The 19,039-nt window shown below is 42.4% G+C and overlaps 1 protein-coding gene across 1 annotated transcript in view; it reads left to right on the plus strand.

Moving 5' to 3' along the window:
• The window catches only part of LOC111960652 (MAP/microtubule affinity-regulating kinase 1), a 98,479-nt gene that overhangs the window by 74,171 nt on the left and 5,269 nt on the right, over nt 1-19,039 (plus strand). The window contains exons 12-16 of the mRNA XM_023982764.2: nt 14,256-14,409; nt 17,228-17,400; nt 17,735-17,826; nt 18,185-18,346; nt 18,693-18,950. Of these exons, the coding sequence (XP_023838532.1) occupies nt 14,256-14,409; nt 17,228-17,400; nt 17,735-17,826; nt 18,185-18,346; nt 18,693-18,950 (839 nt within the window). The remainder of the gene's footprint in view (nt 1-14,255; nt 14,410-17,227; nt 17,401-17,734; nt 17,827-18,184; nt 18,347-18,692; nt 18,951-19,039) is intronic.

The raw sequence follows: 19,039 nt of genomic DNA on the forward strand, positions 1-19,039 counted from the left end.
AGTTAGTGGACATGACACACCCACGTATATATGCGATGGGCAATGATTTGCTTTTCTTTTCAACCCCCCCCCCCCTCCCTCCCTCCTTTCATTGGACAGTTTGAGGGGAGCGAGTCGCTGTCCAATAGCAACCTGTGTCAAAGGTCACGACCCAGCAGCGAGGCCAACAACAGTTCCAGCCAATCGCCAGCCACTCCAAGGTCACACGCAGCATATCGGCCAACCAGAAGCAGCGGCGCTCTACAGCGACCATGGTAAGGAACAACATTGTCGACCATCTTGAATCTCAAACAAGATTTTTTAGTTTTTATCACCATTATTACAGAAAATATTATTATTATATATTGGAAAAATCGTAGCTTAAAGAGTTCTGGATTTGGCATTTTTAGCCTCTGTGTCCAGTATAAAAGGAAGTTGGAGTGAGTTTTGCGAGCCGATGCTAACTAGCGTAACGCAATGACTGGAAGTTTACAGCAGGCCCTGTCCAACTATGTTCCTGGAGCGCTACCGTACTGTAGGTTAAATACACCTCAATTCTAAATGTGCACGCTGCAAAAACTGCTTTTAACAGTGCCACCTTGCAAAGATAAGTGAGTAAGCCCTCCACTTGATCATGAGCCAAAATTTCTCGACGCACTTTTTCCATCGTTCATATGATCACATTGCATAGTAAATCAATGGATCTAGAAGTGGGTTATACCGGCGACTGGAAATAATGTTTGTAAAAGAGAGTTTATAATACGAGAGATTGTGTTCTAAGGATTCAGATAAGTGAAGTTAACACAATACACTTTAGCGAGATATAGGCTGTGTTTTACTCCTGATTACAATCCATAGTAGACACGCTTTACAAAGAATATCTCAGGTCGTCCTGTGTATACCAAACCCTGCCGCTGGGTTCTCGACTAGAGGGAACGGACAGCGAAGACGGGATACCGCTCTCGCATGGGATTTCACCTAATTCTCATAAGCGAGTCACAGCTTTTTGTAAGTCTGTGATAAGTTATAATAAAATGAATTACCAATATTGGGTGACTCATAGAGTTATGAAACAAGCATCCTCGAAGGAGTTGAGCTACTTTCCTATCCAGCAACGAGGAGTTAGTGCAAGGACGCCTGTATACTTAGTGCAGTACGAACTCTGTGCAGGTGTATAGTACACGACCCACAACCAGTGTCTATATATAAACACGAATACACAGAGATTTTCGACTACCAATTGTACCTAAGAATTATATCACAATATACCTATATATCTTAGTGCGGTTAAACTCCCATACGCAACCAAGCAAATAGTGGAGGAAAATATTGTAATCAGAATCAGGAGGGTGTGTATATTATCTTCTCTTAAATATGGAGTCAAAGAGGACATAATCACTTGATTACCGCCGATCGGCGCTATGATTCGAGTTAGACGTTGTAAAACCTTTGACAGTGATGTGTAAGTGTGGCGTGCTCACTCATTGGAAAACGCATAACGAAGTTGTGTATATGCGCAGAGGTGCCCTGCTGTAAACATGTTGTATAATCGATCGAGAAGTCTCTATATTGCCGCGCGATATACTACTGCTCTGAAGCTCACTAGAAGTTATTTCCTGTATCGACCTCACTCATAATATATCGTAACTCCCACTATCCACAACTTTACGAATTTTGATCACCTGATAGAGCATAGTGACGCAGGACCTAGTATGAACTCAAAAGACAAATGAGATACTAGGATAGAGTCTATCGAAGTCTTCCAAAGTATAATTCATATAAAAATTATACTAATCTAACTCTGAAATACATAATGTGTGATTAAGAGCATCACACATTATATGTATTGACGATATCAAGGATAGTGCGATTCGAGAGTAGTCTCTGAATACATATATATTTGGATGTTGTACGCTAGAGACATATGCCGCCGCCTTCGGTTACATGATTGGCCGCTATATTCGCTGTCGTGCACCTGTGGAGTGGGTCTGGCGAATAGGCTGGAACTTGTTGCCTTGGGCACTCGGCATGAGGCTTGGTTACGTTGTCAGCTCTATGAGCGAAGGTTGCACTTAATTTGGACAACCGTATACGCCCCACCTCAAACGATGTCTCAATGATATAGGAGGGAGGGTAGAGGCGGGTAGAGAGAGTTCGAAACAACCAAAGAAATATGAGGTTCATATGTGCATACACCTTTATATCAATCAGATACGAGACCTGACCGGGTTCACTTGTAACACGCGCTTAGATCCCGCAATACAACAGCCGTTGTGGGCGAAAATCCCGAAGAACTCCATATGGAGATCTATATACAAGACATAATATCTCACAAAACTATCCAGACCGCACATCTCTTGGACCTTCTTCCCATGCTCACGGTGTATGCGTAAATTGGGCAACTGAGGAATTATCAGACTGGCAGAGCTCCAACTGTGAGAGTGTCATGATATCAAATCGAGTCTTATGTTGATGTCTGTACACCAACGAGAAGATTTTCTCTAACGTGTTAAATCTAGAGCTTATTTTAACGGTGCATAATAAACTCTCGACCTCACGACTCTGTTTCATGTTTCTTGAGAGCCTCCAGAGGTGTCAATACCATAAGAAATCTTAGAATTCGGGAGAACCCATGTATTATGCCACGCACTAGCCTATGTTACAAATAGCTATAACAAAATAGCGACGTGCATGCCGTTTTTTTTGTGGTTATTCGAATAATTAGGAGAGAGAGATCTACTAAATAAGTAGCTGTAAATCGCACGCATAAAATACATTAGTAACTAAATATATATGATGAAATGTATACTGTGGTCAATTTAGTTAATAGAGAACTCTTTATACTCTCACTAGCGTATTCCTCCTGCACTCTCGTGTCTGGTTCTATCCATATTGTGCCCAGAGGAGAAGAGGGTAGTAAAGTGGGTCTATCGGGTATTTCGGAACTCTTGAGGTTGTACATTCCTGCAGTTCTCCTACCTATATAATGCCGCCACTGACTCGATCGCTCTTGTGTGGTATAGTCCTCTATAGAGTATCTTATTTCCACAATCAGTACATACTGTAGCCGGAAGTGAGGGTATCGAACACAACTACCACTTTCCCAACAAATTTAATGCAATTGAGAAATGACATCGAAAGTTATAGTCTGGTTACTAAAAATAATAATTTGTCGTCTAATTCGAAATGTCACAACCTTCTGAAACGTCTCCCTTCGAAGCATACATTAATTAAACGTGACATTTTCAAGCAACATGTGCTGAGATTTCTAATCGGGTCATACACATTATTCTTGTTGAGCATTGAGAGCTAAATTTGATTCGCTATACTTCCATCATCAAAACAGTACAGCTCTCTTTGTTACTATTTAATACACGCTATGTCGATCACACTTCCTAGGTAAGAAAGGAGAAGAGTGTTCAAAGAACGAGATAGATGTGACAGACATTTGCGGCGTAATTGTAGAACTGTTACCCTAAACCACGCATATGGGTTTGTCGCACCGCATACACACGCATCATGGTTCGCTCTGTTCTGATGTCATGGTGTGTATCACCATGGTCTTCCTCCCTCCACTCAGGACCTCTCTATCGTATCATATACACCCAAATGGTCTTCTCATTATTTCTGATGCCATTGAAGGGAAGATGATGACAGGACCGTACGCCTCTTAGCTACTCGGATTCCTGAATGGGACTCATAACAGTAGATCAAGAGATACCGAGAACAGGAGGGGACGAAAAACCACGATTCAAAAGGTCATACGGGGATGTAAAATAATAAAAGAACTCGCGCGAGCATCTATACGTCGCATCAAGTTGGTTTAGGTAAAGATCGCTAAGATAAACATGAATAGAGTCAGAGAAAGAGCACTGCTATTCTTGATAAGAGAGCTATCAAAAGTGTACCTTCCTAACGGTACAAGCCCATATTGGTTTATTATCGTTCTCTGGCTCTCTTCGAGTGTTAATAGGAAAATGGTGGCTAGCGTATGTAGGTTGAACGAGATCATGTCATTTTAATTTCCATATCCACTATGTCTGATATAACAGAAACTCTTCAGACATGACTCGATATATAATGTACACGGATCACTGACAGCTCCGGTTGTTTTGCCGGTGCTGTGACCCTCTCTTCGCTCAGAACAGCTTGTGTTACTGCATGGTATCCGTTTCTATACACATCCGAAATATGCATGATGTCAACGTCGAGTGTGTCGTCGTTCCCTGCTTCTGTTTCAAACGCCAATTCCACAGATAACGGCTAGCTCTGTTTTGCCAAATTGCGTGGTGGATGAAGCACCAACAAGTGTTCTTCACCGAAGGCTTTATTCACTAGAGACTGCTGATGACATGTTTTGTAATATGGTGAACAATCTCGTATATACTTGCCTCTCAGCATCGTCCTCTGTCGTTTCACTCGGCACGCTCTAGGGTTGTGAAGAAAGTCAGAGAGTAATAGGTCATGAGAGTGTAGCTAGATTCTGGTGGATATTTCCTATACTACAGACCAATGTTCACCATGAATGGGATATTGAGGATCACCCTCACCTTACACACTCTCTACAGCATATAGAGCGCTTTGCACATAAGACTGCTATATACAGGCTATATGTACTCTAACAAAATCTAATCACGCCGCATGACGACTGTTTTGTCCAAGAGGAAGTAGACGCTTACCTCTCTGTGTCTTGAGCCTTCAAACACTAATGTCTGTGGTCAGGAGAGAAGTGTGAATATATGTAAATTGGCAAGTACTATTGTTAACTATTTTTTATCGTTTAACAATTTCTGACCTTGTATCTAAGATATTTACCAGCGTATAGAGAGCTGTGATGCTATCTGAACTGAGCAATGCAGAGTTTTCTCGATTTGCCTCTTATTATGAGAGACGTTCCCTGACAAAGGACAAATGCAACGCGAGCTCTAGGAAAGATGCACTAGCTGTAGACAACAACAACACAATGGTACACAATGAGTAAAACAATAATAAACAAGTCAATAACATGGTAGAAAAAAAAGAGAATCTATATACAATGTGTGCAAAAGGCATGAGGTAGGCAATAAAAAATTCCAAATTTTACAACTTTAACCAAGTTTTACTATGCAGACTGTGTACAATCACTTGGGCTAAAAATCAGCAGATCGATATGTCTAACGATACGGAGAGAGATATCCAAACTCGGTGTGGATACATAAAGAGCGAAATAATAAATAATAGCAGTATCGGGCAAGCGCTGTAGTTAAAGGCTATTAGATGCGCGGATGGGTCCTTATTTATTGTACCACACGTACGGCAATGCTATGTTATTCTACTGGCTGTCTCGCTAGACAGATTACACTGGTTTCTAGAGAAGTGCCTCGGGTAATAGCAAAAGTGAGATTTCAAATGTTAGAGAGAGTTTGCGAAAATTCTATATAAATACGTCTGCTCTATATATCGTACACGCGAAATACTTGGAGCGCAAATGTCGAATATCACGAGAGGCTATGTGGACAGAACAAGAGAATCATTGAGTTGAAGGAAGGGACGTTCCAAACATATGAGGTGTTTCGGCTCTCTTAAGTGGAGAATGAATCAAAGTGAGCCTATTATCTACCCTGCGGACATGCGGCGTTGCTCATACACGGTGTTGGGCGGTGAGGACAATGGCTGTTCGAACCATTTGCACACACAGTGAGATAATAAGGAGCGGCCTCTACATCTGTTTATACACGTAAGGTATTAGTGCCTTATGTCATGATAAACTGTGAGCACGCAGTCGGAGCTCATGCAACGGACGGAATCATTTTTTAGCTGTATCGAGCGCAAAGAGCCGAACACTCGAGCGCGCAGTACAGGTGTGTTGACGCCTTTACGCTGAAGTACGGAGTTTCGTTTAAACAAGAAGGTGCACTATAATAGTTTAACATAACATATGAGTAATGGACAAGAGTGATAGACTGCATTCCAAATCTTCGTTTGACGCTAGACATGTCGTTTTTGGAGGGCTATTTGTAGATGCACCGTTTGAGAGCCGCGAAAAGTAGAGGAGGTGAATGCGGTAGATATTATGTGTAGAAATATTTTTCGTACGCTCGAAACCACTATGCCGTTGTTGAGTAACTATTGTATGCTAGTATCTGTGTTGAGTACGTATAGTGCCAGCCATTGTGTGCGACCGTTGTTCATAGTTGTATTACCTCATTAGAGACTTTTCGGGTAACAAAATGAGAAAACCTGTCAAGCAAATGTAGACTCTTAGGCAGCGATATTCATATTTTCATATAATGAGTTGCAGACAAATGAAAAGCACATGACTTTGATCTAGGGTCACCGCCACCACATACAGAGCATAGAGCACGTGGCTCCGAGACATGCTCTACACTGCTCTTCGACCCATCCTTTGTTGGCAAGCACACCATACAAATTAGCGGGCAGGGGAGTCTGCATGACTAGAACAAGCCATAAAATGCGATAACCGGTTGTCTCTCAGGCTTATAAACTACCACCCTTCCCACTCCCTCGCGCGCTTTTCTTCGCTGCTTTTCATTATGACACACTACATGTTCTCGCATGCCAATCTCGATTCCAAATACTCCAGGTGCGCCCATCCCATCAACACACAACCAATATTATCTGTTAACCTAAAGGGCTAAATGTTAGGTCCGAGTCAAACCTTCTCCTTAATAACGTGGCGAATAGGGCATTGCGTTTTTTGTATATACAAGGACGTTCCCGAACGGAAATGAAATTACACAACAATAGGTAGCCACGAAGCAGACAAGCTAGCATTAATCTTTACACACTACCACAATAAAGCCTCAAACCCAAGGTTGTTTTCAACGGAGACACACACCAGGCCTCGTTGTACCTTACTAGACGTACACTACTTGTTTGTGTCTTCGCGATAACTATTCCAAACTGAATGTTGTATAAACAGTTTAGTTTTCCAGGTACTTATGAATAAAACAAAACCCTACTCACAACAGCCCTCACACTTCACATTGACCTCTTAGAGTGCTTCTCACGATAATATTGTGCACTGCTTTTTTGTCTAATATGCACTAGCGGAAATGTCTCAAGGTAAAGCAATAAATGCAGAGGTGTGTATCACACACACCCGTAAAAGATCTCATGTTAACCCCTAGATTGCCATCGCATATCTTGTTTTATACATTCGTGTTCTCTGTTTATTTTTCATTGAAAGCTTCGGTAGAGATCAAGACCATGTTCCTCTTTAACTATACTGAGACCATCAGGTTTTGAAGTGGCTTGTTATGTCTTGCTCTAGTAATGCTGGAGGCCATCCATGGTATTCCTAAAATATTTCAGCAAAATAAGTATTTATCACATATAATACCATCCTTTTTTGGTTCAGTTGGTGCCAACATAAACATGTGGTGGTGTGCTGGACACAGTAACTTAGATAGATAGTCCTGTCTGCATTCCTGATTTCGTTACTGTTAGCTTACCTGTGTAACATTGACATAGCTCAGAACCACTGTGTTTCAAACATGGTCCTGTTTTTATAAATTCCTGTGCTGGCAATGGACAGTTCATTACCTCTGTCAAAATAATGTGTAGCTTAAAGTTGTTTGTTCTTGTATTCTCTCTTTGCAATAAAGATGGTCACGCAAGAAAAATACACATTTACAATAGGTCTATATCTAAAATACATACAGCCAAATGAGATAGATATACACTACTGTTCAAAAGTTTGGAGTCACTTAGAAATGTCCTTGTTTAATGGACAATCCAAAAGTTTGTCCATTCAAAATCCTCAAATTGATCAGAAATACAGTGTAGACATTGTTAATGTTGTAAATGACTATTGTAGCTGGAAACGGCAGATTTTTTTATGGTATATCTACATAGGCGTACAGAGGCCCATTATCAGCAACCATCATCCTATGTTCCAATGGCACGTCGTGTTTAGCTAATCCAAGCTTATCATTTTAAAAGGCTAATTGATCATTAGAAAACCCTTTTGCAATTATGTTAGCACAGCTGAAAACTGTTGTTCTGATTAAAGAAGCAATAAACAGGCCTTTAGACTAGTTGAGTATCAGGAGCATCAGCATTTGTGGGTTCCATTACAGGCTCAAAATGGCCAGAAACAAAGACCTTCTTCTGAAACTCGTCAGTCTATTCTTGTTCTAAGAAAATGAAGGCTATTCCATGACAGAATTGCCAAGAAAACTGAAGATATCGTACAACGCTGTGTTCTACCCATTCACAGAACAGCGCAAACTGGCTCTAACCAGAATAGAAAGAGTGGGAGACCCCGGTGCACAACTGAGCAATAGGACAAGTACATATAGAGTGTCTAGTTTTGAGAAACAGACACCTCACAAGTCATCTACTGTCAGCTTCATTAAATAGTACCTGCAAAACACCAGTCTCAACAGCGAAGAGGCAACTCTGGGATGCTGGCCTTCTCGGCCAACACTTTTTTTGGTTACTACATGATTCCATATGTGTATTTCATAGTTTTGTCTTCACAATGTACATTCTACAATGTAGAAAAAAAGTAAAATAAAGAAAAACCCCTGAATAAGTAGGTGTTCTAAAACTTTTGACAGGTAGTGTAGTCATATAACAAATTTGTTCAGCACTTTTGAAATGTACAGTGACAGAAACTTCAGAACATTGGGGCTGTTCTTACAATATTCTCCCTGCACACCAAAGTCAGAACCGTAGGATAAATAAAGGGGGCATATAAGCAACAATGAAGATCTTACAACTATTCGATTATTACCATTTTCTCAAAAACTGGCTATATCTAGCATTGTTCACCACCAGTCAAAAGTGGCTAGAATTATGAGGGGAAAGGGACCAAATGATTTAGGGTGGCACAATGGAGTTGCCGAGAGCTGCAGGGGTTAAGGTCTCTAATTAAAATTCACCGGCAGGCTTTGCACCGCGTCCTCGCTGCGTGGCTGTGCGGCGGTTTGCGAAGCTTTTCGAGTGTATCGATTGGTTTCTTTGGTACGCGCTGTCATTGCGCACGGACGTGTCGAATTTGGGTGGTTTGTGGTCCCTCGACGGGGTCTGGGGTGTCGTACTGGGCGAGTTGAGGTCTGTGCGACGTGGTGTGCGATCTTGGGCTGCCGTTTTTGTCAGCTGGACTTGGCTAGATCTGCTGGCGCGGAGTCTGGGTGGTTGCACACTGATGGCGATTATGCGTACGGTGGTTGTCGGCGCTTCAATGGTCTAGCGGTGGTTTTGTGCGCCTGGCGTATATTCAGTTTGTATTCTAACTCTTGTACTGTTTCGAGCAAAGTATTTCAAGTCGGGGATACAATGGCTTAACATAAGAGCTATTCTTTGGTAAATCCCTTCGCCTGTCTATTTTACCTGAGGTCAGATAAGGATTAAAATAAAAGACTAAATAGATAAAAAGAATTCAGTAAAAATCATGGCCTCGCAGTCCTACACAATGGGCTATGCGGTGGCTTGCAGTATTGTTTCGTTAGCAGTTGTCCTTATGGATGCGATGTAGTCACTATACTGGATGTCCAGTTTCGAGGGCACTAATTACCCTAACAGCCTGTACTATACAACTATGTTACTTGTGGGGGTGATTTCAGGTTTTTGTGAACACACTGAAAAGTAAATTGTTGAACAGTGTTGAATCAGTCAGCACACAATTGGGTTAAATGTCAAGACGGCAGGAAGAGGGATTAAATGCCAACGCTGGGAATTTATTCAACACATGTTTGAAACAGCGACTGTCTTGCCTGGGAATGCAACAACTGAGGTTATCTTTAAGTGTGTGGTTTCGGGGTCAATCATTTACATATGCTGGTTCAACATGCTAACTTAATGGTGTTTTCTTAACAAAGCAATTTGTTTTTCTCGGCTATGGTTGTGTTGTGGTCTTGGTTGTTCTTAGTATGAGGTAAATGTAGCGTTAGCTAAACTTGCAGTGTTTGTCCCTGTCTGGAAAATCTGGTTACCTTGCCTTAACGTTACCATAGCTTGGACGTGTGCATGCAAATGAAAGTGGAATTTGCTTGGCAGTTATCCAAAAGTAACATTAACTAATAGTTATGTTTTGCGTAAGAAAAGTATGATATAGTGTGGTGCATGATCTTGGCTATCAACGTTAGCTAACTTTATCATTCGGCTAAGGTTTACTACTAGCTAGCTAAAGTTAAATTGGCTCTCATAGGCAGCCAAATGACGTTCACTTTTTTTTGTTGCATAGTTTGTTTGTGCTCCGATTACAACCCAGGGTCTAGATCAGCAGTTTAACCATGATGACTTATGTGAAAACCTCCCTTGGCTAAATATAAGCTAGCTACTAGCTTTCCTCGCTTTGTTGGTTAGACCTAGCCAGCGTTAGCTTTCAATCTACTGGTATACACTTTACTTAGATTGCTAGCTAAACAAAACCACATCATTGGCTAGCTACCATTATTTGCCTGTTCATTAAGCTCAGCAGGCTTTCAGGCTGACATGGTGGGTTGAGCGCTAGCTACAGAGGCTAGCTGCTGGACTTTGTACAAGCAAGCTAACGTTTAGCGTAGGGGTAACGTTTGCTAGTTAGCTAACCTAGCTAATCAAAATATCTTTTTGCATTTATTGATTAACTCAATCTTGAATACCACATATAGCTAGCTATAATACAGTAGCAATAGGTATTTTGTTCGCATTCACTTCTTATGACTGGCAGCTATTGGTCAAGGCAGCTGTATTGTTGCTGTGGCACAAGCCGAGCCCGGTGGTTAACTGAGTTTTCTGCAAAGAATATGTGTTAACATATCAGAACTGGCTACAAAAGGTAGCAGCCATCGTTGTTTTATCTAACGGATGGAAAGTGTGCACGTGAGGAGCGATAAAATTCAGCATTTAATAAAAAACCTTTGCGCCCAGAAACTCAGTCAATCTGGCATTCGTAAATTGCAGATGGGTACCTTTATATGGGGGTTTAAGTGTGTGTGTGTACTCCAAATAAGTTGATTTAATATTTGTTTATTGAGATTGGGGAGTCATACTGGCTTAGATATGATATGGAGATTTGAATTTAACAACTGATCTTCACCCAATACTTGCGACTATGTGCGCTTTATAATAATATGACCCAATAAGCACCCATAAGAAATTCCCCCAGAAATCCCAACACACACACAACAACCACCCCACCCAAAAGGACACACCTTCAGATGTCTGTCCGTCAAAGGGCACGTGTAACCCGGTGACAAGCGTGGTACAGTATGACCCCAGGTCTCCAGACATTGTTGTCCAGCCTCGGGCTCCTCATCATACTGGTCTTGCCCTGGAAACAAGCCTCCGGGGCGGCGTAGGGCGCGGAGCCCAGCAGAACGTGGTTCGCAGCTTGTACTGGCCAGGCGGTAATACTCGTTGCTAAAGCCGAAGGGTCTGCAATCTTGATGTTGTCGATGTCTGCGTCCCAGTGAAGTTAGGTTGCTCAGCCTGAATGGGAATCGGGAGAGGGGGGGTGAGTACTGTGTATATGAGAAAGATAGCAAGGCAGTCAGACAGAAAAGACAGAACGGATATACCATTGAGATCGAAAGAACAGAGTCAGAGCCTGTCTTCTCCAATCTGTCGATCCGAGTGTCTACTCAGAAGGACAACCAGACAGTGAGTCAAGACAGACAAGTGTGTGTGTTGACACTGATGGAGATAAGAGTTTTCAATGCCACAGGTCAGCTATGTATGGTCGATTGGTTTTCACCTTGAGACCTGTGGACGATCCTCTTATGATGGCTATATACTGCACTGCAGAGTACTCAAATCTGAAAAGACGATGAAGAGAATTCAGTTGTAGAGGGACCCTCGAGGGTGTAGAATTTTGTGTGTATAACCCACATTATACACCTGGAGTTTAGGACTAAGATCAACAAATCTACCGTAGCCTATAGCTAACAAATCTCAATGGTAATTTAGCTGTGGCTACGCGCTATCTGCTCTACTGACGGCTAGATGAGCTCTACAGGGTAGTCAGCATTGCCCGCTAAAACTATGCTGTCAAGATTAATTTAGTCCCCAAATTCCCAGCAGAGAGAGCCACTGATCATCCCTAAAGCCAAAACCTCATTTGGACGCCTTTCCTTCCAGTTCTCTGCTGCCTGCGACTGGAACGAATTGCAAAAATCMCTGAAGTTGGAGACTTTTATTTCCCTCACCAACTTTAAACATCTGCTATCCGAGCAGCTAACCGATCGCTGCAGCTGTACATAGTCCATCGGTATATAGCCCACCCAATTTACCTACCTCACCCCCCATACTGCTATTATTTATTTACTTTTCTGCTCTTTTGCACACCAGTATCTCTACTTGAACATGATCATCTGATGATTTATCACTCCAGTGTTAATCTGCTAAATTGTAATTATTCGATTTATTGCCTACCTCATGCCTTTTGCACACATTGTATATAGATTCTCTTTTTTTCTACCATGTTATTGACTTGTTTATTGTTTACTCCATGTGTAACTCTGTGTTGTTGTCTGTTCACACTGCTATGCTTTATCTTGGCCAGGTCGCAGTTGCAAATGAGAACTTGTTCTCAACTAGCCTACCTGGTTAAATAAAGGTGAAATAAAAAAATAAAAATGCTCCAATTACATATTTCACATTTTCCTGACAAATAGTGCTGAGGGGTAACGTCTCTTCCTTTTGGACAAAAAGTCTCATCCCCTGTTATTGTTGTTAATTGTCCTGTGTAGGAGCTGAGAGCGAATGCTAAGAGGGAGGTATCGTATTCCTTCGTACATGTCTAGAGATTGACCCCTAACCCCAAACCTCTACTCTCGATCTCCCTCCATAGGAGCTGAGAGAGCGAGTGCTGAGAGGGAAGTATCGTATTCCTTTCTACATGTCTACAGACTGTGAAAACCTGCTGAAGAAACTGTTGGTGCTCAACCCTGGCAAACGGAGCAGCCTGGAGGTAAGAGAGTGCGAGCAACACACACTGACACATGCGCGAATGTACTGTCGCGCACACATGCATGGACACAGGCTTATAGACTCAGACACATACCACATGTGCGTGCTCATACAGACATGTAGATAAAATAAATCTCGAGCTTGTTTTCATGGAACTAAAGAAGACATGTTAAACCGATGGCTTCTAGCCGCTGGAACACTTTGATGTGTTGCGCAGAGTTTTTCTTCTTCTACGTCTTACTAAATCTAACTTGAGCATACAGATGTACAAAGTATCATGTTTTTCACTATGCTGAAGCTGTTTAGTCCTCTTTTGTCTCTGTCTGTCCATTGGTCCATCTAACTGTCTGTCTGCCCCTCAGCAAATCATGAGAGACCGCTGGATGAACGTGGGCCATGAGGAGGAGGAGCTGAAGCCTCATCAGGAACCAGAACCCGACTGGAACGACACCAAACGGATAGGTCAGTCACACACGCCCAATATCATAATAGTCCGATTTGGATTCTCTCCCTTCCTCACTTATGGGCTGTTTTGTAACACGTTATATTTTATGAAAAATATCAAAATAATAATATACAATAACGTTATTATTCTTAAGGGAACTTCAGGTGTTACATTGGAATTAGACCACAAATGATATTACTACCCTTTTCATGTCATTCATTCATTGTGTTATGTTCCCTCCTCTCTCCCTACAGAACTGATGATAACCATGGGCTTCCCCAAAGAGGACATCACAGATGCGTTAACGGGACAGAAGTACGATGAGACCATGGCCACTTACCTCCTTTTGGGCAGGAAACCAGCCGAGGTGAGACATGGGCTATAGCCATACCAATGGCAGACTTCACAAACAAACAATTCATATGTATCCTATGGATACGCACATTTAAGACTTATTCCTTTATTTGAAAACCACAAAACGGCAGCTCCACCACTTGGTTTGCTATAAAGCTGAGGGAAGGGGTAACCACACTCACACTGTTTTTAGGAGCTATGGATCAAGGACTGACAGTCCATGAGGTCAAAATTATAGTTTTAACTGTGTTTTAAAGCTATACTTTAGACAGTGAAATAATCACACACAGCGGGCAACTTCCTGCTTACCAGACATCAACAACACCAAAATTCTAATCCACCAAGACTGCCATTATTTCCTATTCCCAATTTACGCCCTCCCTTGAAGCATGGGAAGAGACAAAAGTGGCGGTCTTGGTAGGTTCTAATTTTCTTGTTGATTTCTATAAACAGGAATTCGCCCCACTGATGTCATATTGCAGTCTACCTTTAAGTCTACATGACCACCACGTTATAATGTGTGCAATGACTCTTTTGTTTTTTCAAATGCCCCCCCCCCCCTCCTTTCATTGGACAGTTTGAGGGGAGCGAGTCGCTGTCCAATAGCAACCTGTGTCAAAGGTCACGYCCCAGCAGCGAGGCCAACAACAGTTCCAGCCAATCGCCAGCCCACTCCAAGGTCACACGCAGCATATCGGCCAACCAGAAGCAGCGGCGCTTCAGCGACCATGGTAAGGACAACATTGTCGACCATCTTGAATCTCAAACAAGATTTTAGTTTTATCACCATTATTACAGAAAATATTATTATTATATATTGGAAAATCGTAGCTTAAAGAGTTCTGGATTTTGGCATTTTTATGCCTCTGTGTCCAGTATAAAGGAAGTTGGAGGTAGTTTTGCGAGCCGATGCTAACTAGCGTAAGCGCAATGACTGGAAGTTTACAGCAGGGCCCTGTCCAACTATGTTCCTGGAGCGCTACCGTACTGTAGGTTTTCACTCCAACTCTAATGTAGCGCACCTTACAGTGCCTTCAGAAAGTATTCACACCCCTGGACTTTTCCCATATTTTGTTGTGTTACAGCCTGAATTTAAAATGTGTTAAATTGAAATTGTGTCAATTTGAAGTGATTAATTACACTTTGGATGGCGTATCTATACACCCAGTCACTACAAAGATACAGGCGTCCTTCCTAACTCCGTTGCTGGAGAGGAAGGAAACCGCTCAGGGATTTCACCATGAGGCCAATGGTAACATTTTTAAACAGTTACAAAGCTTAATGGTTATGATTGGTGAAAACTGAGGATGGATCAACAACATTGTAGTTACACCACAAGAATAGCCTAAATTAGAGTGAAAAGAAGGAAGCCTCAACAGAATAAAAATATTCCAAAACATGAATCCTGTTTTCAGTAAGGCAATAAAATAAAACTGCAAGAAATGTGGCAATGAAATTAACTTTATGTCCTGAATGCAAAGTGTTATGTTTGGGGCAAACGCATCAATGAGTACCCTTCTTCATATTTTCAAGCATGGTGGTGACTAAATCATGTTATGGGTATGCTTGTCATCGGCAAGGACTAGGGAGTTTTTTAGGATAAAAAGAAACGGAATAGAGCTAAGCACAGGCAAAATCCAAGAGGAAACCTTCTTGTCTGCTTTCCAACAGATACTGGAGACAAATTCACTTTTCAGCAGGACAATAACCTTAAACACAAAGCCAAATATACACAGGAGTTGCTTTTAAGACTGACATTGAACGGTCCTCAGTTTTGACTTAAATCCGCTTGACAATCTATGGCAAGACTTGAAAATGGCTGTCTAGCAATGATCAACAACCAACTTGACAGAGCTTGAAGAATGTTAAAAAGAATAATGGGCATATATTGTACAATCCAGGTGTGCAAAGCTATTAGAAACTTACCCAGAAAGACTCACAGCTGTAATCACTGCCAAAGGTGATTCTAAGATGTATTGACTAAGAGGTGTGAATACTTATGTAAATCAGATATTACTGTATTTCATTTTCAATATATTTGCAAACATTTCTAAAAACATGTGTTCACTTTGTCATTATGGGGTACTGCGTATAGATGGGTGAGGGGAGGAATCAATTTAATCCATTAAAAATGTTGGCTGTAACAAGATGTGGAATAGGTCAAGGGGTATGAAAACTTTCTGAATGCACTGTAATTGGCTGGTTGATAAGCTGAATCAGGTTAGTTACAACTGGGGTTGGATTAAAAACCTACAGGAGGGTAGCTCTCCAGGAACAGGGTTGCAAAGCCCTTGTCTACAGTATAAGTACCACAGTATAAGTCATAATAACCATAAAACCTAGCGTCAAACAAGGAAATGGTTCCATTCATTTTTCCCATAGAGGATTTTAGGAAAACTCAAAATAAGGGCTGTGTTTTCGTGTAGGCTTACCCTGGCGTAATGTTTTGATAACAGTGTAACTCTCTCTCGGACAAGGTGGCTTTTATCAATATATATTTACCCCCCCAAAACATACAATTTTAATTAGCTGCTAATGTGGTTATCATAAAGAACTACAAATGCCATGATGATCTGAACGAGACTACCAAATCGAAGCAAAGGTAAAAATCTATGGATTAACTATCTGTTAGCTAAATTTAGTAATGAATAAATTTGCCACATTTCTTTAAATGTACAATTCTGTGAAATGTCTTGTGCGAGTTGAAATTGACACTACCTTTTAGCAAAGGTGTCAGCTAGAGATGACGTGCAGGAATTTGTAGTATTTTTGAATCTGAGAGTAAATAGAATATATTGACAAGTCACCTTGTACGAGAGAGATTTACATAGTTATCAAAACGTTATGCCAATGCATGCTTGTGCTTCTAGCCGGAACTAGAAGCACAAGCATTTCGCTACACTCGCATTAACATCTGCTAACCATGTGTATGTGACTAATAAAATTTGATTTGATTTGATTTGAGCCTATACGAAACACAGCCCTTATTTTATGTGTTTCTAAAATTCCCTATGGTAAAAATAAACGGTGGAAAAACGATTGGAACCATTTCCCTGTCTGACCGCCAGGTTTTATGGGTATTATGACACCTCCACTGTGGGGCTCTATAGACTTCCAGTCATTTTGCTAACGGTAGTTAACAACTGCGCTGATGGTAGTTGGCAACTTCCTTCAAACTGAACGAGTTCAACGGACTCTGGGGAAGTAGAGAGTGCTTCATTGCCAAAATCCTGAAATATCCCTTTAAGTTGAACTGATTAGCCTAAGGAAGTTCCCTTTACGTTTGAACTGTGTGCAAGCAGAGCTTTCTTTACATGTTGCCTACTATAGTACATCTAATGAAAATATTTAATTTTAGGTGAATGCCGTTCAATAAAAAATACAAATGTAGTTTCAACTGTTCAACTATCATTATTATATAAATGTTCTTTATTGACTGAAGTTAAATGGTATTTGCCCTAACTCTGCAGAAACCACAACGGGACTCCCGTGTTAAATAAAGAATAATAAAGTCTGTACTAATCATGTCATTGCTCTGTGGCTCCTCAGTGGCGCCCTCTATCCCCCCGTCTATGTCCTACACCAAGCGGGCGCAGGCCAACAGCGTGGAGAGCGACAAGGGCGATGCCGCACACAAGCTTGGCACGGCCGGTTCCAAGGCCGACGTGCCCACCTCGCCGCTGGTGGCACAGGAGAGGAAGAAGTCGTCCACCGCCTCAGGGGTGAGGGGTCAAACATATACAGGATATGTTTTATAATATTCAGGGGGCTAAGGTTTCAGCAGTTTCTGCCTTCTAGTAAGCAGGGGATGACGGGCACAGAAAGTCGTTTTCTACCCCTAAATGTACTGGGAAGTTGGTCATTCCCAAAGTAATTTAGAACCCATCAGACTAAACTGTCGTAACCAGTCACTAGACGCTTCGCTTCTATTATGGTTATTATTTTGTGGGACTGTCAGAACAGAAATAGTCTGCATTGCGAAATAAGTTATTGAAGGGTGTGTGTGTGTGTGTGTGTGTGTGTGTGTGTGTGTGTGTGTGTGTGTGTGTACCACAGAACAGTAACGCTATGACCAGGAGGAACACGTATGTGTGTGAGCGGTCGAGCACAGATCACTACACGGCCATTCCCAATGGCAAGGACAGCAGGTGAGGAGGGCGATGGGTATCCAATGCTGCTGCCACGGCAACTTTGATTGCTGTTGATAATTTGATTGCTGCTGATAATGTTTACCTGCCTATGTAACTACAAAGTAAATGCATAGGCCTTGGAGTGTGACTAGAACTGACTCTCTCCCTGATCTTGTCCCCTCTCTCCCGCTTTCCTTTCCTTGTATTCTTCCTCCTGTGACCCTTCTCTTGTCCTCTCTCTCTACCCCTTTATCTTTCACCTTATTTCTCTTCCCCCACCCTCCTCATTCACTCGATCTTCCCTTCTCGATCTCTCACCATCCTTTTCACACTCTCGCTTTCTGTCTCTCTCTCTCCCTCTCTCTCCGTCTCTCAGTCTGACTGAGATGTCAGGCTCGGCCAGTGGCTCCTCACCATCGTCAGGGGCAACCTCAGCTGTCCCTTCCACCCGCCCGCGTCACGTCAAGTCCATGTCGGCGTCGGGCCACCCTATCAAGTCCCCACTGCCTCCCATAGACGACAACGCGGAGTACAAGGGGTGAGCGAGAGGGGCTAGAGAGAGCGAGAGGGGCTGAAGTCCCAAGTAGGAAGGAGCCTAAGTTATATGAATTGCTAAACACTAGCCTAAACCTTTTTTCCAGATCTAAATGAAGTGCCTAAGGGTAGGAGTTAAGCGAGGGTATCAGACAATGGAGGGTTGAGGAACGACTTGTTATAATGTCCATGTTTTTTCTTTGCCCTATGATACTATTTCCTAAAATTGAGAGATGTAACTTTATTTGTATAATGTTCTATTACTACCAATGTCTTTATGTTAGGTGATATTTCTTATCGGTATTTCTTGCCTCTCACTAAGCTAATTCCTACTTCCTCTACCTCCGTAGCCCCCCCACGGCCTCGCCGTCGGCGCACAGCATCAGCAGCAGCACGGCCGCCACGCCGCCCGACCGCACGCGCTTCCCCCGCGGCTCCTCCAGCCGCTCCACCTTCCACGGTGCCCAACTTCGCGACCGCCGCTCGGCCACCTACAACGGTCCACCCGCCTCGCCCACGCTCTCCCATGACACGGGGGCTCTGTCCCAGGCGCGCAGGGGCACCTCCACGGGCATCATCAGCAAGATCACCTCCAAGTTTGTCCGCAGGTCAGTGGAAATGGACGGAAATGCACCATACCGATGTGTTTGCTAGACCTGGGATAAATAGACAGATAGCCTACCTTCAAGTATTTTAG

This window comes from Salvelinus sp. IW2-2015, linkage group LG1, assembly GCF_002910315.2.
Source record: "Salvelinus sp. IW2-2015 linkage group LG1, ASM291031v2, whole genome shotgun sequence".
Taxonomy (NCBI): domain Eukaryota; kingdom Metazoa; phylum Chordata; class Actinopteri; order Salmoniformes; family Salmonidae; genus Salvelinus; species Salvelinus sp. IW2-2015.